At 47.1% G+C, this 22957-nt stretch overlaps 1 protein-coding gene across 2 annotated transcripts; it reads left to right on the forward strand.

Moving 5' to 3' along the window:
• Positions 1 to 1206: 1206 nt before the first annotated feature.
• LOC108642073 lies at positions 1207 to 9559 on the forward strand. Of its 2 annotated transcripts, XM_029965329.1 has the most exons (9): positions 1245 to 1278; positions 1361 to 1402; positions 1605 to 1651; positions 2831 to 2923; positions 5064 to 5247; positions 6575 to 6712; positions 7804 to 7933; positions 8746 to 8906; positions 9406 to 9559. In XM_029965329.1, exons 3-8 carry the CDS (start codon positions 1619 to 1621, stop codon positions 8894 to 8896), a joined length of 729 nt encoding a protein of 242 aa, XP_029821189.1. In that variant the 5' UTR covers positions 1245 to 1278; positions 1361 to 1402; positions 1605 to 1618; the 3' UTR covers positions 8897 to 8906; positions 9406 to 9559. The 2 variants fall into 2 exon arrangements, with proteins under 2 accessions (XP_029821188.1, XP_029821189.1); XM_029965328.1 differs by having other exon boundaries at positions 1207 to 1402.
• The last annotated feature ends 13398 nt before the right edge of the window (positions 9560 to 22957 follow it).

A 22957-nucleotide genomic window follows, 5' to 3' on the forward strand; every position in this document is an offset into this window, starting at 1 on the left:
TGTAATCCCTTTAATATAAGCACAGGAGAACATGAGAGTTTCACATTTCTGGAAATAACTTCTTTCCTTGTTGTACTATTTATTCTAATATTAATTTGCATAAAATGCAGTGGGGACAAAGGGCTTCTCTTCCTTTCTAACGCCAGTGCTGAGCTGTTTGCAGCACACAACCCTTGCCAGAGCATTAACATCCTTGGGCTCCAGTTGCACGCTGGTGCCTGACAGTGTGCAAGGAGAAATAACTCTTGGAATTCAGCTCATTCTAATGGTGCCTGTGAACACAGGTCCGTGACTGGCTCTCCTCTGTGGAGGATCCTGGAGCTGAGATCTCATCTTTCTGGCTCATCACCAGCATTTACTACTATTTGCATCACTGTAGTGGCAGAGAATCTCATTTCCGAACCGATAGCCAGGCTTGTGTAGCTACAGAAATTGGAGTCCTGGAGGAGATTCAGCTCACCAAACACAGGCTTTCTGAGAAATCAGTTTGTTTCAGCCCCAACTCTGTACCTACACTGGTCACATGAGCTGGGCTAAACGAGCCAGGAAGTCAGGAAGGATCAGCTCAGAGGGAGATGTTGTCCTTGTGGACATTTGAAATTTGGCAAGATTAGTCCTTTGATGAAATGCATCCAAAACTGGTCAAGGCCTGACATTTTTTAAAGAGTAAATACTGCTTTGTGGATCTGATCTGGTGTTCCTGTCTGTCTGTGGGACAGAGGACTCAATCTGAGCATCCCCAGTTGTCTCCTGTTGCAGCTCATTAGAGGAAGAGAGTGGCAGCGTCTGAATGGGACAGTTCAGGTGTACTCAGCCACCCTCTGAGTCCAAGTGGAGATCCCTGCCTGCCTTACTTCTGTGGTGTTCCCATCCTGCCATGCAGAAGGTAAGGATGCAGTTTTCTTCCTGTCCACACACTCACAAAGTATGTCCTTTCCTCCCCGTTTCTCCATCTTTTGCTCCCATCTTTAGCAGGAGCTGGAGGTGCTTCAAGAGCTAACAAAGGGAAGGCTTTTTCCTTCTCCCAGCCACGTGTCCCCAGCATGGCTGGATGCAGCTGAAGGAATGGGTAACAGCTCCCCTGTAGGACTGTTGTGTGCCTTCTCCTCCAAGAAACAACCCCCAACCCCTTCAGGCTCCCCCTCCCCCCCTCCAAGGCCTCCAGGGTTCTGAATTACAGTTGTGTCACAATGGGACAGAGTTTTCCCTTGACCCTGGAAACCCCGTGGCCACACAGGCATTGGTGGATCCCATCCCAGACATACCCTGTCCCAGGAGGTCACACCTGTTCACCCTCTGGGTGGCTCTGGGGCTGCTGGTGGTGGGATGCCTCCGTCTCATCCCTTCTGGGTTCCAACAGGCTGCGTCCCCTGAGGTGTCCATCTCCGTACATCCTGGTTGGGTAAGTTTTGCTTTGCTGAACTTGAATGAAGTCAGTCACACTCTTGCCAATTTGAGGTGCCCAGGGGTCCTGCGGCCCCAGCTGAACCCCCTTCCTCCTGCCAGTAGCCAGCTTCAGATCTCCAGGTACCCTGTCCCCCATCGTGGGATGGAGGAGTGGATCTGGTTTGCTGGTTTTTAACTGAGTGACTTTTCTGGTGCAGGTTCCTGGTTCACCATGGACCTGATGAAGAATGCAAGGCGATGGAAGGTGAAGTACGCACAGGACTCTCATCCTCAGTGGTGTTTGAGTAATGGGTTTGCTGGGTCTGCTGGTCTGGGAAGATAATAGGAACTGGTGACAATGGGATCCTGGGTCCTGGCCAAAGGCAGACACTGATCTGGGAAGCCCAGAGGGGGGAAAGAGTGAAATATTAGGAAAAAAAGTACTGAGAATATAAAATATAAAACATAGAATCACAGAATATAAAAGTGGATGACTGGCAAGGCAAGGCGTAAGGAGCCCTCCCTAAGGTGCTGTGTGCCAGTGGATTTATTAGTAGGGGATTATTATTAGTAGGGATTCCTTTTAATCACAGGGAAATGGGAATGCAGACCCTGCCTTGGCTGGCCAAGCCACACCTGTGTGGTGGATGTGTGTGTAGCAGTGGAGATCACAGTAACACCTTCAATTAGAGCTCATCTCCCCCAGCCTTTACCATGCACTGACAAGTTATCACATCTAATGCTTTAGTATGAAAACAGCTCTTGGACCAGCCTGAAAGCTCATCTCACCAGCTTTCCTGGCTCCAGCAGTGCTCATGGTGCATGCTGAGGGAGAAGACACAGCTAGTGTTTTCTCCCTAAAATCCTCTCCCAGAGTTTGCACTGCAGGGATTTTCAGGGTGAGGGCAGGTGTCACTGGCCTCATATCCCCTGGCAGAGTTTTCCTCCATGGTTTCTCCAGCCACTTTGCAGAATGAGTGTTGACATTAGCCAGCACTTTAAATATGGGATAAGCACATAGGAAATGTTACTGAGATAGAAGATGGAAGCATGTGCTGATTTGACTTGAGAGACACTGGACCTAGCAGCTGATCAAAGTATTTCAGCAGCTTTATATTAATGCTCTGCCTGGGGCCATCCAGGCAGAGGAAGCTTGAGAGAGGCAGAAGGAGGGTGTCTGTTGCAAGGAACTGCCTGGGACAAGAAGAGCCCCAGAAACCATTGCCAAAAGAGGATAGGACCTTCCTGATCACCCTGCTTGGGGCTTAACTGAGCAAGGAGTTGCCTCTGTTGCCTCAAGTGGCCCACGGGACAGAGACTGTGCCCAGAAGAGCAGCTCATCCCCTTCTGAGCTATGAGGGAGCATTTGGGGTTTGTATCACTGCTTTTGAAGGCTTCCTCTGAGGCTTAGTGTTTCCTTGTGTTTGCCTTCTCTCACTTTTAGCTGCCTGCAGCACTGGACATGTACAAGAGTATGTACCAGAAGGACTTTTGCTGGCACAACACCTACGAGCCACCCAACCAGGAGAACGTACCGGTACCGTGGTCTTTTCCTTGCTTGTCTCCTTAGCCCATTGCTGTCAGCTCCCCTCCTGGCTACAGGACAGCTGGGGACTGGGATGGTGCCAGGGGGGCAGCGGGCACGGGTGCTGCCTGCCCTGTCAGGGTCTGCTTTGGTCCCCACCGCTGTGACCCACCAGCAGGTCCCATCACGCCCAAATGCCCTTGGCTTGTGCCCCCATCTCTTCTGCGGGAAATCCCCCTCACACCCTCCGGTAAAGCTGTTCGTGGGGAGTGATGCTAATTACACTCATTAAGTCAGGGCACTAACGACTGGTTGCTGAACCGGTGCCTAAGCCTTGGACTCCTATTGCTCCCCGTGGGGCTGATGGAGTGCGTCAGGATTAGACCCATCCCGGTACTGCCTTGAGGAGGGGGATTGCGTTTGGGATGGAGATGGCTCCTTGCCCTGACACGGGCCTGAGAAGACTTCTGCGGGGGAGCTGAGGTTGTTTTTTCTCTAATCTCCTTGCAGTGCTAGCGACCCCCTGAGCTATTTAATCTGATTTGCCTCGCTCTGCCTGCCCTGGCTTAATTGCTTGTGGCAGCCCGGTGGGGACAGCTGCGGTTTGCACTGGGCCACTGCGGAGAAGTGGTGGGGGGCATGTTCGGTTGCTAAAGTGCTTTGGGCTCATACGCTCACGAGAGAGGGGGAAGAAAAAAAGTTGAGGCTGGGGAGGAAAAGGGGGGGACAGCAACAGAGAAATCATTGTGTGAAGGTGCCCGCCGGGGCAGAGGGGCTGTCTGCGGCCACCGCTGCCATCCTTGCCTGGGCAGCAGCCTGGGGAGCCCTCTCCTCTCTTCCCCTCTCCTCCCCTCTCCCCTCCTCCTGCCCCGGGGAGCGCTCCCGCTGCCAGCAGCCTTCATTAGCGGTCCTGATCGGGGCTCCCGCTGTTCTCCGGGCTGGCGAGGGCTTCCCGGGCAGCCCCGGCCTTAGGTGGCTGCTCCACTTCCAGGAGCCCAGACCCTGGCTGAGAGGGCAGGGTTTAACCCCTGCCTGCTGGAGCACAGCTTCCAAGCCACACATCTGAGTTTCTTTTCTTTTTTTTTTTTCTTTTCCTTTATTTATTTAATTTAATTTAAAAAAAAAAATATTAATTTTATTTTCTGAAGGCTGCACACTTGCTGTGGAGGTCGTGATGTAGTTTGGGAGATAAGAAAGGAGGGAGCTATGTCTGAGTCTCTTGGGTTGCAGCTCCCTTTGGCTCCTTATTAGTTCCCAAGCCCTGCTGAGGAAAGCTCTCCCACTGGGGAGCATGATGATGAGGTACTTGGGAGGCCCAGGTTTCCCTCTTGGCCCTGATAGGATTCGTTCTTTTTTTAAGCAGATAAAACAAGTGTGATGTGAAATTTTGGGCAGTGACCTGCTCCCAAGGGAAAGGTGGGGAACTCCTTGGGTTAAGGAAGAAAGCATTGGCTGGTGAACCACCTGCACCATGGGCTCCTGGAGGCTCCTGTGCCTCTGGAGATGCCCTGTGAGGAGCTCTGGCCATCCTCAGTAGGGGAAGCCCCCAGATACAGGTAGTTCCTGTAGCTCTGCAGCCTCCACCTGCCCTACTGTCAGCACGACAAAGGAGAAATCACCTTTAGGAGAGCCCTGAGGACCTTGGAGACTCAAAACAACAAAATAAAACCCATGGAGACCAAACAACCACCTGTGAAGATGGTTCTTGCTGGCCCCAGCAGCATGGCAGAACTCATAGCAGGAGAGTCCCTTCCTGAGCCCCTAGAAAGAAGCATCTGGAGATCCAGTTGCAGCTGGAGAGGAGGCAGCAGCTCCTCCAGATCAGCCACACCAGCAACCCCTTTAGCCTTTCCCTGACATGACCCTCTCCCACCATCAAACCACTGCTTGTGCTGTGGCTCCCTCCCTCCCTCCTACTGCCCAGCAGAGTCCCATGCTGTAAGATAGGCAGAGAGGGAAAGCTGTCCCTGCACTTTCAATGACAGTTATGGATCTGCCCTGTGGCTGTTGTATCCTCAGGGATACTGACCCCACCAAAGCCCAGGCTTTGCTGTGCACAGGTAGTGAGTGGTGCAGAGGTAGTGATGGTGCCTTAGCAGCTGCCCTTCCCAGTCGCTGCCTCTCTGTTCACATGGGGCTTTTTTTCCTGCAGATAACTTCATACCATCCTACTTCAGATGGCTACGTACCAAGGTGCTACCTACCCAAGTCCGAGCCTCCCATCCAAGCGACACCAGGCCGGTCAGGGAAACTGGAGATCCTCTCTGAGCCGCAGGAAGGGCTGCTCTGTTGTTGCCGGGATCTCCCACCTCCTGCTCCAGCAGCCGGAACAGAAGGTAACCCCCAGTGCTGGACCAGCTGCTCTCAGACAGCTGACTGACCACATCCAGCCACCTGAGGGTCTGTCTACCTGGGCCTCTGCCATCCCCACCAGCCCGTGGTCCGTGCTGGCTGCACACACATGGATGGCAGCATCCCGATGGTGTGTCGGTGCTGGGCTGAGCCTGGCGAGGATTAGCAGCATGGGCACAGCACCCTGTCACCACAAATGCATCTCCCAGGCCAGCTCAAAGCACAGATGCAGTGAGCTGGGGTCTTGGAAACATCTCAGTGCATGAAGAGCCCCTGCTAGCGAGGCAGAGTCTCTTAAGGGTTTTATCTTCACAGGTCTGTTGAGAGAGAGGGAGATGCAGTTAATCCCATGTTGCAGGCCATGAACAGAAATGCAGGGAGGCAAAAGGACTCTGGGGTTGAGCATGGGGGATTTGAGTGGTTCAAGCCCCTTCTGTTAGGGGTATCTGTCTGACAGCAAATGCAGCAGAGGGGCTGGTAGCCAGCCCTCAGCCACGCCATTTAACAGCTTGCTTGCAAGGATTAAAATGCTGATGGGAAGACAGGAAAGCTCCTGCTTGAGAGGGAAGAGGGCAGCATTGCTCAGCAATGCTTCAGAAGCAAACAGAAGACATGGCCAGGGATGTCTTCTCTGTTCCCTGAGCTGACCTCTCCCAGAGTGGGATGTCTGTGTCTAGATCCTTTCATGATCAGTGGGGAGCAAAGACACAGCCATCTCCTGTAGCTTAAATGCCACCCTGAAGATGAGTTGAAGTAAGCCCCAGCAAGCTTTCTGTCCCTCCACTCACTAGAAGGAGATTCTGGACAAGCAGCTCCTATGGATATGTCTCCACATGGACAGTCAATTGTCCATTTGGACAGTCCATTTAGGCTTCACTTAACATCTGAGGGCTTTGAGCATCTCCTTGCCAAGCCCATCTGAAGCTGTCTTGTGCTAATGACAAAACTGCTGAGGGCTTTTCCCTTCCTGCTCTGCCCCTGTGTATCCCAGCAGTGCAGGACTTCCTACAAACCTTTCCCTTTCATACACAGATCTCTTGCCCTCCCAGGCAATGTGGAGACATCATAGCTCCTTCCACTTGCTTTGCATCAACATAAGTCCTTCCCCTACTTGTGTCATGAACCAGATCAATGCAAAATTGATGCACCTCAGCAAAACTCTGCTGAGCTGACTGGGTCTCCCCCGATTTATGCCAGCTGAGACTCCAGCTTGCTCTGGTTGTTCACTTGCTCCCACCCAAGGGTAGGATTTGGGTGAGTGATTGATTGTGATTCCTGACTAATGCACCCTCTTCTCCTCCAATGTCTCAGGGACGATGCTGCACAGGGAGAAAGTGTCCCCAGGCTTGGTCTCCTACGTGCAATTCACCCGGGATTTGTACCGGGAAAGGCTGGACAATGCTGATCAATACAAAAACAAGATGCTGGGCTCATCTGTTGTGATGGAAGGTCAGTGGATGGAGGTTCTGGCAGCTGCCCCCTGTGAATGACTGGTGGCCTTCAACCTGGTTTTGGGTTTCTTAATTTAATGCGAGACTGAGGAAGGTGAAGGGAAGGTGATTGGCACAGGAAGGGTCCACAGAGCCCCCATAACCACCTGCTCATCACTTGGGGAGAAGCAAGGCAGAGAAAAACATTTATCTTCTAGAAGAGGCTGGAGTGTTGTAAATGATTTTTCTTTCATCCCAGTTTCCATATGGGCCACCCCATGGAGCACAGCCCTGCTCAATGTGGTCTCCCTGGAAATAATGTCCCAGCACAGGAACTGCTGCTGCAACCACCCGGGCTGCATTAACAGCCTGACATGGTCATGCACGTGTGAGATGCCTGTAACCTCAGCCTCAGTGAAAACAACAAAATTACTAATGACTCATTATAGAAATGCGTCATTTTTAAAATACACAGAAAATCTGAAACGTCTGCAATGGGCAACCCTGCTTTGTTGTGAGTGAGACGTTGTGAGATGTTTATCCACAGGCAGATATGCTCGATCAGGACACACATCAAGCTGTTAACATACAGATGAGACATCTCTGGAAGGGTTGGATAGGAGATGGCACCCCTTCAAACCACTCCCACAGGGATTTTTGGGGAAGATGATAGCATAACAGATGTGATGGTCCTCACTTAGGGGTTAAGTGGGCCATGAATCTCTTCCCTTGTTTAGTTCCTGCTTAATGGCATGATGGAAAAGGAAATCTAGGCAGGTGGGGAAAATATATACCAGGTGACAAGTCAATGTCCAGATGGGAAGAGCACAAGATATCGTTTCCAGGTCTGCTTTGTGTGGCTTCCCTCACACATAAAGGGCTATGGAAAATAAGGGCTGGATAATCTCATCTAAAAGACCTTATCTATACTAGGGAAGCAATTTTTGCATTTTCCCTTGGCTAATCCCTTCATTGTGGTAGCTCCAGCAGGAACACTGGAAGCACAAACAGCCGATGGAGCTCAGAAGGGGGAACACTCAGACTGCGTGATACAGGAGACAGAGACCCCCCAAAACAAGTCTTTAAATTATTTGGACTCTCTTTCACTAGACTGCTCTGTACCTGACTGGAGAAGTACCTACCAGCTGGATTTCCCACGCCGGACAGGAGTCCATGGTGGATTATACACAGAGCAGACGAGGCCTTCTCCCGTTTTCCCTGCAGACAGCCGCCTCAACCAGTAAGGGAGAAGTGGGCCGGGGAGGAGAGGGTGGATGGTGGGAGTTGGAGGCAGGGTAAGAGTAGGGCAGGGAGGTTTTGGAGCTGGTCGGAATTGGGCGGTGTTTCTCAAGTGTATTTCTCCCTGTTCATGTCATGAAATCAGCCCAAAGGAATTCCCTCAGGAACAAATCCGTTCTCAAAACATGCTTAGCCTTTTCTTGAAAAGTTTTGCAATTGGGTTGATAAGGGTGGGGAGACAACTGCTGGGACAGCCTCATCCCTGTGGAAAGAAGGTGCTGAGGTCTCTGTGGAGCTGGGGCAGGAAGCATGTCTCGTCATTTCCATGCCCAGGCTTCCCCTGGGAAAGGGCTCTCTCAAATCAAACAGGGCTGTTTGAAACGTGACTCATCTACACACTATGAACCAAACAGGCATAAACGGCTCCTGAGTTCTCATTTCTCACTGAAAGGCAATTCCTCCCTGCTGCCTCATGCCCCCCACCTTCCCCTAACACACATATATTTCAGCTCTGCATTGAAGATTTTGATCTGTGATCCTGGAGTTATATGTGGGCTGGAGACTGAGCCTGTGTAATGGTTGATCCAGGTGGGAGACTGATCCCAGTGACAGCCGTGTGTGTCGCAGCATCTGCGCCATTCCTGATGGAGACAGGCTGTTCCCTCTCTTCCCAACACCAGCTGGATATGGTTTTGTTTGCTCTTCACAGTCTCCTGGCTGGGAGGTCAAATGCTGCAGAAGGGGAGGCAGGTTCCTTGTCCTGGTGCAGGAAGCAGAGAATGGAGCTTCTCCCCTTCTCCGTGTTTTCTGCAGGGGCCGCTGGGTATCTGAGTATGCAGACAACTACAGTGTTTTCTTGAAGAAGCTGGACTGGTCCACTCCAATCCCTTGTCCATGGATGCTGTCTGGGAAGGATATGCGATGGAGACCGCGATGCACACCACGATGCCCTGAGTGGTGCTAAGGTGGCCATGGTAAATACCAGGATTGCCCGTTTTGGCCCTGAGACTTGGGATTTCAGAGACTGAGGCAGTGGGAAAAAGTATATTCAGTCGTAAGACCTGGCACAAAATACTGTGAGACCTGAGATAAAATGGTAAGAGCTTCGCTGCTGGAATGTTCTTCTGAGTAGCAGCATTTGATCCTGCTCATTGCAGGAGGGCTGGACTAGATGACCTTCAAAGGCCTGTTCCAACCCAAACCATTCTATGATTCTACAGTTTTCTGGGCTCCTAGAAAGTGGTTATCCAATCAGATCTAATTAGTGGGAGAATATTTTTCACCACGAGGGTGGTGAAACACTGTCTGGGTACAGAAGAGGGAGGGGAATGGCATGAAGATGTTCACTGGGTGATAAGACTGGGTCTGAGCAGCCTCATCTAAGCTGGCCCTGGTGGACCATGACACCTACATTATTCCATGGTTTTCTGGTTTTTTTTAGTGTGTGTTACCTGTGTTGTTCTGTGATTACAGCTCCTTGGCCCTCCAAGCTGCCTGTAATATTGCTCATCCAAGACCCTGAAAGCCTGGAAACCTCCTCTCTTCCAAACCATGTCTATCAGATGTGAAACGTATGGCAAAGACCTCTTTAAGTGCAAATTATCATTAAAATCTCCCAAGAACCTCAGCTTTTATCATTGTCAGAAAAAGACTTTTTTGGGGGAACAGTGTGGGCTACAGAGCCAAGTCCACTTAGGCAGTTTCAGTTTATGTACTTTAAAGAAAACTTGATGGTAAACTTTGTCACTCAGCAGGAAGTATTGTGCGTTAAACAGCATTGCTTGTGGTAATTTACTCTCTAAATCTTTGTGCAATCAGGGGGTGGAAAATATCCATGTTATCCAGGGCGGTTGAGTGCCAGCCTTGCAGAACTCCTTCCCCTCGTTTGTATTTAACACCTTTTTGCAGGGTTTGGCCATCAATTTCAGCTAATGCTCGGCAAGCTGGAATTGAGTTTGCCATGTCAATTTTGGAGATTTCTAGGATTTCTGAAAGGAGCAAGGCGGCTCCCAGCCTCAAGATGGCAATGGAGAGCCGCCGATCCCAGACCCGAGAAGGGCTGACAGCCCTTTTGCTGTGGCTTTAGCGACCTGACTTTGGGTCTTCTAAATTGATGCCAGAATTGTCCTGGAGTAGATGGTGTAGAGAAACCTCTCCCTGACTCCTGAAAGGCATTCCTTTTAATGGACATCCTCGCAGTATTGAGGGACAAGCATGAGCTAAAATATCAGTATTAAAGACAGCAAATACTTTATTTTACAGTATTATCAAGCATCCCTAGATCTGCTGGTGATAGGGACTATGCAGACACAGCAGCACTCTGGTCCCTGCCTCAAGGACTTTATCATCTAAGGGAATCACCTCTCCTGCTTCCTTACACTCCGCAGGTATTTCAGCCCATCACCACTTACCCATGGCAAATTTTACCAATTCACTTGCTGTAGAACCTTAGGAAAGTCACATGCATGGCTGTGTTTCCCCATGGGAAGAGAAGCACTGGGGGATTTAGCAAAATGACGTCTGGCAAGGCCAAGCTCCAACCAGATGCTACAGGGAAGTAGAAGGGTCCAGTATTTCTGCAAAGCTGCTCTGGTCTGGGACATTGCTGATCCACAGCTCATGGATCCTGAGGGTGACACAGAGTATTTCCACTGGAGTTAAGTATAGTGGACTAGTGCCAATTTTGGAGGGCTAAAACAATGAAGCTACCTTTAACTTAAAATATAGGGGAAAATCCTTGCTTACATCAGAGACCCCTGAGGAAACAGTTTGACTTTTTTGGGGAACGAGACCATGAGACTAGAGATGTTCTCAATGGGAAGACGTACTTTTGCACCACTTAGAATTAATCCCATGGCCTTACTGATAGTTTTCTCTCACGAAAAAGCATCTTTATCCCACATCCCGGTGGTGCAGACAGGCTCCTCCAGCTGATTTCCACACTGCTCCCCTGTATCGTTTTGTTACGCTGGCTGGGGCTGTGTTTAGACGAAAGCTCAGAGCACATATACGAGGTAAAACCACTAAGGAATCATGTTGCTAAATGCTAATCAAAATGGGCAACCACGGTGGAAACAAATGTCTGAATCAGAATATACGGTTGTGCTACACCCCGTCAGGAGCACTAATGAGGATAATCAATCCGGCAGATGGATGCTGGGTTTGCTAAAGTGGTCCTTAACTGTGTGCCAGGGAGAAGGAAGGAAGCTGCTGATATTGAAGATAAATGTCCTTCCTGGGTTTTCTGGCAGCAATGCTTGCTTAGGCTCTTCCCACTTTTGGAGGCCAGGCTTAGAGACGTGGCTTTGGAAACCTGCTCTCACACATTTCAGTCCCTGCCCAGGATCCAGCCTGTTCTATCCTTGTCTCCTGCCATTTCTTTTCCCAGAATTACATTTATTTTCTTCCAAACATTTGTTTCTTCAGTCCTCATTGCCCCATCCCAACATGTCTACCATGGCAGTGATTGCTGTTAGTGCTTTTTTTGCCCCTCCCAACTCCCTGCTAATGGAAATGGTGATGGTCCCATGGCAGTTCAAACACAGAAAAGGGCTCTCACACTGCCCCAGGGAGTCACTTCTGTGTTGTAACAGGGGACATTCAGACTGCATGCAAATATATCCAGGTGACAGAAAATCAGCCTCTCTATTTCCCTGGTGCTTCGTGATGGATTCTCTTCACGTGAGTGACACAGGGTTAGCATCGAAGAGCACTGGGGTCAAAAAGAGGTGAGAAGCTCTAGCTAATACTGGCATTACCTCAACACCATTAGTTTTCAGTCCTTTTTCTGCACAACCTGGGCTCACAGCACCAGATGACGCCAGCCATGACATCAACAGGATTCAAAAAGGAACGCAGCAGGTTTTACACTAGTAGCAAAGTCCAAGAGGAAAACCCCAAAACAACAGAGAGAAACAAGTTGGGCATGAGTCAGAATGTGGCTGGTGGAGATTAGGAGATGCTTTCCAGGACCTTGTTGCCTTGTTATTGCTATGGTTGACCTGAGGCATATTTCTTCAAAGCATTTGGTGCTGCCCTGTGTCCAAAGCAGAGGAACATTCCTGGATGGAGGCTGCTGTGATCCACCATTTCTCTGGTGGGAAACTCACTGGAGCCATGAGAAGGACTTCAAGTGAAAGCATCCACAGAGAGTCAGAAACATGTTTCCTCTTAGGACACTCAGCTGGTGCCATCACAACCCAGTGAATGCAAAGTTTCCAGGTTTTCTCCCCGAAATACAACCTTAGGGAAAACAGGTTTTTGGTAGGGCTAAAGTGATGCTTTTTGTGTGAGTGCCGTAGTGCCATCTCCTGGGTGGAAAAGGAAATTCTCATTCTGGAAGTGAAACATGAACACCCCTGGCTGTGCACGTTCAGTCATCAGCAGCTGGGTGTGTGCCTCCTCCTGCTAAACTGCTAAAGAAATGTCTTCCTCATGATTCATAATGGAGATGTCTGTTGAGGGCAAAGGGTGCTCTGGGTTCATCCCTCATCATCACCATGAATATTGAAGTCACGTTTTCCATCTTTAACTTCTTCTTTTCTATTTGCCAGTATGGAGAGCAGACTGAACCCTAAGCCTTACTTCATGCATCCTTTATGGAAATATTCATTCAAAATGATCATAGGTTGGATAATCCAATAATGACTGGTTTTATACTTTGAGGCTTTTTAGATCTCTCCACAAATTATCTCATTATACATCAGAGGCGTAAAACTTCCTTGTTCAATAGTTTAATGAATCTCACAGTGCTGAAAGGCAGGCTAAAATATGTCTGTGACCATGCTGGTCCCCACCACAGAGCACCTACTTTACCAAGGAGTGACTGAACCCTCAAATGTATTTGATGCTGCCTGCAGCTTGCATGGGAACAGGAAAAATTCCACTACAAGCAGCTTCATTGGAAGAGCATGATTAGGAAGACGTGGTGGTTTGTGACAGAACAGGCATAAACTTTCAGATGTAATGGGAAGCTGAATTTAGCCCAGAAGAGTCCCAAGCATCAGTGCTTGGGATTTCAGTGGTATAATGTGACTCTTATAAAGAGAAGCACCTGCACTAACACTGCTTGCACACCTTCACTGCCCTGCAAACAGTGTTGGTCATGAATGCTACCACTTCTTGGAAGGTTGCAAGGACATTCAAGGGCTGATCCTCAGCCCATCACTGAGCAATCACCTTTTCCTTTTGTTTTGGACAAAATTCTTCCCATGGCTACCACCCAACGCACAATTATGCAATAAATCATCCAGCATATGCTTATTGTTAGTAGAGCAACAGTTAAGGTTGTAAATCCACTGTTTCCTGCAGCCAGGTCCCCTCTGGTCAGCCCTGACCACGGCTCAGCAACCAACCTGAGCAGAAATTATAAGCAAAGGGAAAGAACTTGCCAATTAATATATTTCACCAAACTATGATTTTTGTCAAGGGATGATGATAAAACAACTCTTTTTGAATAATACGGTTTTAATGAAACTTTCTGGGACAAGTGATAGAGTCCAAAACAGACGGAGAGAAAGAGAGAGGAGAAGCATAAAAGGTTTATTGTGTCGACGTGGCAGTCCAGAACAAAAGCAGCTACTACACCCCATTTCCCTAAAATCAAGTCTTTTGCTTTCCAACCAGCCTCAACTGGCCTCATGCCTGTTTCCATGCTATTTCTGTGTGGTAGCTCAGGTGCTGTCAGTGTTTGGGACCACATCTACCAGGCATGAATGTAGGACACTACCTTCACAGAAATTCATAAGCACTTAGATGATCTACACTGCCTTTTTTTGGGCTTGCTTAGATGAAAAGAGTTTCTTTGACTGGGTTAAAAATGACATGAATCACCCAGCAGAAAATGAAAGGGGATGTATTCCTGAGCTGTGATGACTCCATTTCTGGTATACAGATCTGCCTGATGCTGCTGCCAGACAAACTTGAGTTTGCAGTTATAAATGACCAACTGCCTGGCCTGTGCTCTGCTCAGAGGCAGGTACCAAAAGCTTTGTCTCAGTCCTCATTCTTTTGGGAGGAAACACACGTGCCTGCTGTTGGGCTTGGCACTGGCACCTCCATGTGCCTCGTGGTCAGCTTGCTCACTGCTTGATGGATTTGCCTCCATCAGATACAAACCATCCTGGGAAAACTTGGAGTTTTCCACTGATACTATTTTTTTTTTAATTACAAGCAACATATTCTGTAATACATTTTGATTTTGCCCGTATTTTTCAGTTCTCCTTTGATGAGTTCAAAGCAAAATGTTTCAGCCCAAGCCTGGGCTGACCCCTCCATGTTTTACTTTCCTCTTTAGATATTTGGTCACCAGACCTTCAGAAAACTGTCTTTTGGGTGGCTTGAGCCTTCCCTTTACTTTGCAGATCATTCCTGGTGCAGAGGACCATCTCAGGTATGGTGGGATTATGTGGCCTTCATAGACCTAAGCATTGATGCTCTCCCAGTGAAGAGTGGTGCCATCCAGCCAGGCCTGTCCTCCAAAGCAGGAGTCAGTCTTACATGGAACTCAACCAATATGAAACATTTCCCTTTTTTTTTTAACATTGTTAAATGGAAACATGCTATAATATTTGGAGACATCCAGCTATATGTGTCACTCAGCGGTAAAATTAGATGCCAGAGCAATAGGAAAAAATAAGTAGGTTTTAATTCTCTGCAGGCTGGATATCAAGGGAAAATATTCCCACAGATGATACATGGCTCCTGGGTGGGTTGCTGATAATGAGCCAATTAATTAAACAGGTCAGCAGGGCAAACAGTCACACCAGAAAGCTCCTGCTCTAATCAACATGTGAGAGCCTTCCAGCCTGGAAGCTGCTCCTTCCTCTGCCAACTGCTCCTGGTTTCCATCACGGTTCACACTGTGAGATTCCACTGTATTTATCCAAGGAATGTGCATATAAACGACATAAATAATTACAAAAAGTTAAAACAAGCACTTCAGTGTTTTATTTCAATCATACAGTCTCAAGTGTCACATCAAAGAGCAGATACAGGCTGAGATGTTCCACCTGTATAATTACCTACACCTTCTTCAATTCAACTGTGACACTTCCTAGCAAAAAAACCGAATTTATCTGGAGGGCCAGATCAGCTGCATTGCACCACACGTGACAGAAGCGTTCCCAAAATCAGATTTAATTTCTTACTGTGGCATGATCACCCCTGTGCATTCCTGTGGGGACTAGTGGGTTCACATACCCTGAAAACTGCATCGAAAGGCTACTAAATTCCCTGGAAAGATTTCTCCTAGTTTTGACGGGCTCAGAATTTTTAGCAAATAAGTAAAAAATTTTAAAAATTAAAATTAATAAAAATCAGTGAGAGGAGCCCCCACCACAGCTCTTTGCAGTCCCAAAGCTAAAAGTGCTCACCTTCCTCATTGCCCTTCCCTGACATGGTTCCTGCAGTTGTCACAGCTCCCTGTAATAAACCAAATAAACCCAATTTTGCTGCTACAAATATCAGCCTGCAGGCTTTATGCTAACTGAGCCTTGCACTGGCTTTGCAAGATGCTGGTGCTGAGTGAGGCTTGTTCACAGACTGGTGCTGGACGTGATGGAGCAGTAGAGATGATTTAATAACAGAACCCTCAAAAATAGGGGCACTGGTTCAAAACAGAGCTCTGTACCTGTGAACACCTCACTGAGGATGCTGGAGAAGTACAGCCTTGAGAACTGGGAAACATATGTTTCAAACCTAGCAAAGAAATCAAGAAGTGGTGAAACAGAAGGAAAACAGTTTAGCAGCAACTGCTGTGCTTGGGGAATAAGATGCTCTCTGAGTCCGTGCAGCACTTGGGGGCTGCCTAGTGACTCTGATATCTTATATAAGAGCAAGACCTTGAGCTTGGAGGAGGCTGAGAGGCTCATCAAAGGGTATGAAGGTCCTTGTGGGGTCACTGGAGCAGCAAACACACTGCCTGCCCCAGGGACACTGATGTTTCAAGGAGCTTTTGGTGTATGGGAGGATGATGGAGGACTTGGTGTGGTGGGACATGTGCCTGGATGGTGATGAAACCATTACTTCGATCAGTGTTATTTGTGCCTGCCTTGAAATCCAGGCACATATAGGGAATGGTGTGTGTTCAGCAGCCACACTGCTTGTATCAGTTTCCTGTTTGCCTGTTATATAATAAATGGGTTTTGTTCCAAATGGAACTGTGTGGCCAGCTGGAGAAATGCCAGCTCTGATGCTCCGGCTTTTCATACAATTCTTTCTGATTCCAATATTGTGTTTGCATGAAAAACATCAAATTCAAGCATTTCTGCAATCCTTGGAAGTCATCCAACTCCAGTCCTCCCTGAAGGTCACACTGGTGAGACATGAAGGAGAAGACCATACAGAGTTCCTCTGTTGACTAAGAAAGGGGTGGGGGGCTTAGGATAAGAGGGTTGAGGTGTGGATATGTGGGATGGAGAACAATTTGGAGATCCCCAGGCAGAAAGGAATGACTGCAGGTTGTGGGAACCAGATAATTCTGGTTGGGAATGGGGTGTAGAATGTCGGGTGAGTGTGAGGATGGGCTGTTTTGTGGTTTGGGGAGCAAATTGCTATAGATCAAAAGAAGTTTGGGAATAGTCTCTGAACTGGAATCAGGCCTTTTCCTTTCACTGGCACATTCCCAGCTTTTAAAGAGGACAGGAAAACAAAGGAACTGTAGCAAAGACGATAGTTGGTCTTTTAGAAAAATGATAATCCTCTTTTTCTGTTCATTTTGGACCTAATTTGATCACCCCCCTTTCCCAGGGCAGAGTCAGCAGTCCCTACAGTCAGCATCATCCTAACCGTGCTTGCACATGATGTTGGGTAAAATCCATCTGAATTTTAATGTGGTTTTGTGGCCAAAACAGTTTTTCATCCTGAATGAACACTGCATTAAAGGGGACTCTCTCTTCCCCCCATATTTCACCTTTGGGAAGGAGAGGAAAAGTTCCTGAGTGTGAGTCCCAGATTCCCAGGCCTGCAGGTGCTGGGGAAGCACTGACTGGGTAGATTTGGGGTGCTCTTGAAGATGGGACTTGCATGACAGGAGAGAAATCTCAGGGGCTGGAGATGGAGCTCTCCCTCTGAGTCACCTCAGCTCTGCAATGCAGGTGCTTGCCTGTCACTGTATTCCTCACTGTTTTGACCACTATTCTGGGGACGACCAATGTCTGAGTCACCCCTCATAAAGCTGCTCATGGATTCACATTTTCCCCGGTTACTGCACATCCTGTAATAGATGTTTTCCTATTCAAGAACTGTTTGGGTTTTTTTTTCCCTCATTGAGGGTGGCAGAAACCCACTCCTCTGTCCCTTAGTCACTCAAAACTTTGACCAGTATGAATGATCAGTAGTCTTGTCTGTGGAGGGGGGGGTAGCATTGAAAACTGTTGAGTCTTTTTGTTTGTTTTTACTTTATGGTTTCCACATTTAAACAGACTGTGGAGAAGGGGTTTAAAAGAAATCCTGAAGGCACTTCTATGATGCTAAATGAGATGGTCAGGGAAATCAGCTGAAGCACTGGAACACGGTGGTCCACATAACTGAATTAATGGCTTAGTCCAGGACTCTGCAGGACAAACCTGCTGTAAAGGATAAGTGACAGTCCATGTGGATGAGAGCCACTTCTGACTGCTCAGCTTTGTGGCCAGGGTTTGGTCTTGACCACTTTTGACTTAGCACTGTGTGTATATACATTTGTGTGCATGTATGTGTATGCATGTCTGTGTCTCAGCCTAATTACAGGCACAACACTGCGTTTGCAGGAAAAACAGCATGTGCACCCCACGCTCCAGATGCCCCAAGTGTCCAAGTTACAGCTCCTCTTAATCAATTCCTTGTGCATCACACCACACCTCCCTCACACAGTCTCCATCTGCCATTTATCCATCACAAATCATTCATTGATACAACTCTTTTACCCACTTGTTCAACACTCAGGCAAGCTCCAGGAAGAATTCAGCTTTGGGAGTTCAAGTTTTAATGCCACAGTTGGAATTGTCTGTCTGCACACCTTCCTCTACACAGTACTGTGAGCTAACCTTTGCTTGTCTTGTGATACTTTACAGACATTTATTGAGAGATATTAAAAAATGATAAATATTCTCCTCTTGAGCCTACATCAGGTGCCATCATCATGTAGTTTTTCTGGCAGCAAAGACTCTGCAGAGAGCTGAGAATGGGTGGTTACATGCCTGACACAGCATGGGAAGGAGCATATTCAGATCACAAATGGTGAGTGGTGATATCCATTAACACAGAAGCATCCCAGTGGTGCCTGCATGCCCCTCACCTCCAGGTCAGCACTAATTGCATTGCCGGGCTTGGCCACACAGCACAACACACTGTGACAACTAACAGCACTTTTCTTGTGAAGAAAGCTCATAGATTCAACCAGCTGAATATAAATCTCCATTGGTAACTCATGAAATCTGCATTTTTCCCTCCCATCCTGTGTCTGGGAATACAGCACTGATGCTCTGTGAAAGCCTATTATGGGTTAGTGAGAACTCTGCAGTTATAAAACAGAGCAGGCTCTTTCTTCAGTCAATTTCTTGTGCCAAGTGCAAAATGAAGCTTCAGCTTTTCACGTTGTGAACCAAATATTAAACCCCCATCGTCTGGGTTTGTTTCATGAGGCTGCCATGTGGCACTGCATAACAAGAGTATTGGTTTGGTCTAACACTGAGCTGGGAACTTCTGTGCAGCTCAGATAACTTTATTTCAGGCTTTTTCTGACCTTCAGACTAATTCTTATTGCAGAAGCACTGGCTCCCAGGTGTGGACCACTGATGGCTACCAACACAGGTGTGTTTCACTGCTGGGGGGGTTGCCTTCTCAGAATTTGCACTGTAGCAGTGACAAATGGGCACAGCAACAGTAGTTGGAGTCACCACTTGGAGACTCACAGGGCACAATGTGAGAACCAGTATGGCCATAGTTCTCACTGGGGACTTTGGCTTATACCAGGAGTCTCAAAAACACCTTTGAGGCAGGTGAGAGCACTGTAAGTAGGCTTAAAACCTTCTTTCATCCCTATTCAGACTCATGCCTCGTTTCCTTTGAGCCCTGGGTGGGCTCAGAAAGCTGTGGGTCAGTCCTGGTGTGCAGATACCCATTGTTTTTGTGAACAGATCTCTGAGTGACTACAGGAGCCCTGCAGACTCCAGCAGATTCCTCCCCCATGTTTGCTCATGCCCAGCTGACATCCCAACTGACCACACTTGGCAGGCACTGTCAGATGCATTTGCTGAAGGATTCCTGCAGGTAAAAAGGAAAACAAACCCCTGATTTTGCTTTATCAACGCTGAAAAAGTGTTTTCTAAAGGGGAGGTCACTTCCCAAAGTGAGTTAGAGGCCAATGTCTATGCCATAAAGGGATTCAAGTACACAAGTCCCAGTTATGGCTTTACTAGGCAGTACTGGAAGTCCACGTGTTCCCTGTGTTTTTGGTAGGAAAGGTCTTTAGGCAGTTGACCATTTGACAAAAAAAAGAGGATCCTAGTAGTTCTTCAGGGATGATCCAAGTCCATCTATAATTCACATTTGGGTTATCATTTGGGACTGATAACCTTTCAAACAGGACCTGGCCTTGAACACTTGCTGAGAAGGCAGAGGCTGGGAACCAGGCTGGGGTGGGAGAAGCTGCCCAAGCCCTTCTGCTCTGCTGCAGTTCCTCTCCACACTGAGTTCCCACCAGTCTTCAGGACTGGCAGAGGCCAGAGGGCCAGAAGCTTACAAACCACTGGAAAATTCCTCAGTATGGCAGGAAGGTACTCTTTGGGGAAGGTGGACAGAAATGCTCAGAGCAGCCACCTTACAATACCATCATCCTCTTTGGACACTCATCTGCCTGGGTTTGGTGCCTTCAACCCCACCACAATGCAAAGGGAGAACTGGGAATGTTGGAAACATGATCCAGAAACAGTGGAATGGGAAAGCTGCTGAGCGTGTGAGGCAGTGTTGAGCCCAGCTCTTCCATGGGAAATCAGGTAACTCCCCCCATTTTCATGGGCAAAAAGAAATTTCTCTTCTTCATGACCTTTTCCTTATAACTGGGATCTGGTGGTGAGGGCCATGGTTGAGAGGAGGTGACACTTAGACAGATTTGGAAGAGCATCTGAAAAGATAACTCTGTTCATTTGCTCACTAAAACTAGTTTCTACCTGCTATCGGATTAAAAAAACATAAACAAAACAAACATTTGTTTCTCAGTTCAATAAAATGAAAATAAGAATTCTTTGTGTTTTGCTGACTTGAAAAAGGTAACAGTGGTCCCCTATTTCAAGGAACAAAGAATGATGAATAACAAGAATCTAAATCTTTAAAGAGCAAACAGGCTTTTTTTCCCTTAAACACAGAGCTGGAAGTGTAAATTTAAAATCCAAGCACTAAGTGGAAGCAGGCTATTTTTCATGTGTCAAAGTTTGAAATGAAAAATATTGATTGGCTCCCGCCTCATTTTTTTTAATTCCACATTTATCCTTGATAGGGATGAGGGCAAATTACGGAAAAAAGGATGCCACTTCAGAAGAAACAGCACATGTGACATCATAACTAGTAACCCATAAATTATAACAGGGAGAATTGCTGCTTGTTTAATCTCAGACTCGAAGCCAATCAATACATTTTCTAGCTTGCACTGATGGAAGTTCACAGAGTCTCCTGGGTACCTTGGTAGCACGTTTTGGGTGAGCATTGACTCTGCTGCTAAATCTCCACCTCTGAGGACCCACTTCTGCCTCTGCAGTAACATATTTTCATTATTTTATGCTACACCACAAGCCAGTGAAGAGGTGCTGCTAGGTAACTCCAGCTAAGGAGTTTAGAAGATCTTCAGAGAAAGACATTTTTCTTCTTTGAAAAGATATGAACGCTGAATTTTCCCTTTATTGCTTTCCTATAGTTTTGGTCTTACAGAAAAGCAATTTTACCTGAGAATCACCTGAGACTAATGTATCTTCATAAAATATTCCTGTCTTCACTTTGGAGATGGTTGTTTTTTGCTGTACATGATTTGTTTTTTCAGCCAAACTAAAAATATTTTTGCATTTTTGGTGGGATTTTTCATTTTCTAACAAAACACATCAGCAGCCCTACATGCAATCAGGTTTGTGAAGATTCCAAATAAGTTTCCCCAATACCAAGCGTGAAAAACTAGATTTCAGACTCATCCTGCTAACAGCAATGTTTCCTGTGTCCTGATGCCCCTCTCTTATGGGATTTTAGGTGTTTTTGGTAAACACAAAGCAATAAGTACATCAAAGTTTGTTTTTTTTTAATATCAACACCATCAGCCACCTCTTCTGGACACCAAGTATTTAAGTACCCTCTCAAGACATTGCACAAAGGAGACTCTGTAACAGTGTATGCTATTGTATCTTTCTTTTTTGCCTCTCTTCAGGCATTTTTTGCCAGTCTCTTTCCGATTTTTGAGACCAGTTCCTTTAAAACATGTATTATCATTCAAGTGGCGGAGGATGCTGGCACAGATCAATTACTGCACACGCTCCTGCTTTAACAGAATTGCACATATTGGCCTTGCAACCCACAGAAGCACGGAGCCCACAAATGAGATGCTGCTTATTTTTGAAATGGCAGCATTTCTATCACAGGAACCTGGGGAATATGGTCAATACATAAATCAGCACATAGGGAAAAAGAAATTTGAGTTGCAAGGTTCTGCTCCGAGACCTTCAATTTCATGAGTCATGAGGTTCACGAGCAAAGGTTAAAAATGTTCTTGGGCTGCCAAACTCCAGTGACTGCTGGGTGTCTGAAAAAAAAAAAAACAAAAAGGAAGAAATTTAATATGCAAGATTCTTCTCCTAATGCATGTTTAATTAAAAACTTAATTGGTTCGAGCTAAGTATTTCTGAACTCTGGTAAAGTAAATGAATATTTAAAGCTCCCTTGGGGCCATGATGACAAGCACTAGCCAGAAAAAATAGGATTTTGTTTTAGCAAAAAATGAAGGCTTTAACACGACACGATGTAGCACCGGGACCTGTCAGGCAGCCAAAAGTCTGAAATGGGCAGTGGGGGGGAAACCTAATATTGCAGGGGTTTTTTCTCTTGCCAGAAACTCAGCTTTGTTTTCTGTTTTCCAACAAATGTTTCTTATGGGTTTTTTGTTTGTTTCTTTGTTTGAAAATTGTTTTGGTTTTGTTTTGGTTTGGTTTTTTTGTTGTTTTTGGGTGGTTTTTGTGGGGTTTTTTTGGGGGGGGGTAGGAAATAGGGGGTCAGCAGGTGTTGAGGAGGTTTTTGTATAATATTTTTTCTTCTATTTAATGGAGTAGCATTTCTCAGGCGGTCACCTCACTGGAAAGAGCTAAAATTGCTCTAATTAGAGCAACCTTTTGGGGCATTTCTGGATGTTCATTAAAAAAAGAGACAGCACACAATACTCTTCATTAATACTCCATGCAACATGAACTATAGAAAAGAAAAAAGGAAAAGCCATTGTCAGAAAAAAATATCTTCAGATCCCTCTTAACCTTCTGCAATAATCTACATAAAATGTCTGACAGCCTAAGAGCTGATGACCCATCAAAGGAAACCATTCATCAGGATGAAGCTTTTTGTTCAGACATGTTGTGGCTGGTCCCTCCACGGAAGGGTTCAAGGCCGGGTTGGATGGGACTTGGAGCAACCTGGTCCAGTGGAAGGTGTCCCTGCCCATGGCAGGGGGGTGGAACTCGATGACCTTTAAGGTCCCCTCCAAACCAGGCTTTTCTGTGATGCTATGATTCTATGAAATGCAGGATTCTGTGTTCTGTGACTTTGACTTGCAGAGCTAAATCTCTGCTGGGTTTTCCACACAAACCTCAGACATTTGGGGACCACTCGGCAGAGGCCAGACAACAAGGATGGTCACCTTTGGGAAGGTGCACAGAGAAGAGGACAGAGACCCTTCCCCACAGTCAGAGCCAAAAAGCTGGAGCTCTGCTTCTTGCAGTGTCTGATTTTAGCACATCAGAAGCTGAAGTCACCTATCACCTCATCTTCCTCTGTTGGCTCATCCCCACGCTGCAGGAAGGTA

The sequence above is a fragment of the Manacus vitellinus genome, unplaced genomic scaffold (genome assembly GCF_001715985.3).
Source record: "Manacus vitellinus isolate BGI_N305 unplaced genomic scaffold, ASM171598v3 scaffold_98_pilon, whole genome shotgun sequence".
Classification (NCBI taxonomy): domain Eukaryota; kingdom Metazoa; phylum Chordata; class Aves; order Passeriformes; family Pipridae; genus Manacus; species Manacus vitellinus.

Excerpts from the sequence above, each read along its gene's own strand:
- LOC108642073 (XM_029965328.1), top strand. The coding sequence starts at position 1,619 with ATGGACCTGATGAAGAATGCAAGGCGATGGAAG. Across the intron at positions 1,652-2,830 it reads AGAATGCAAGGCGATGGAAG|CTGCCTGCAGCACTGGACAT; the intron begins GTGAAGTACGCA and ends TCTCACTTTTAG. Across the intron at positions 2,924-5,063 it reads CCAACCAGGAGAACGTACCG|ATAACTTCATACCATCCTAC; the intron begins GTACCGTGGTCT and ends TTTTTCCTGCAG.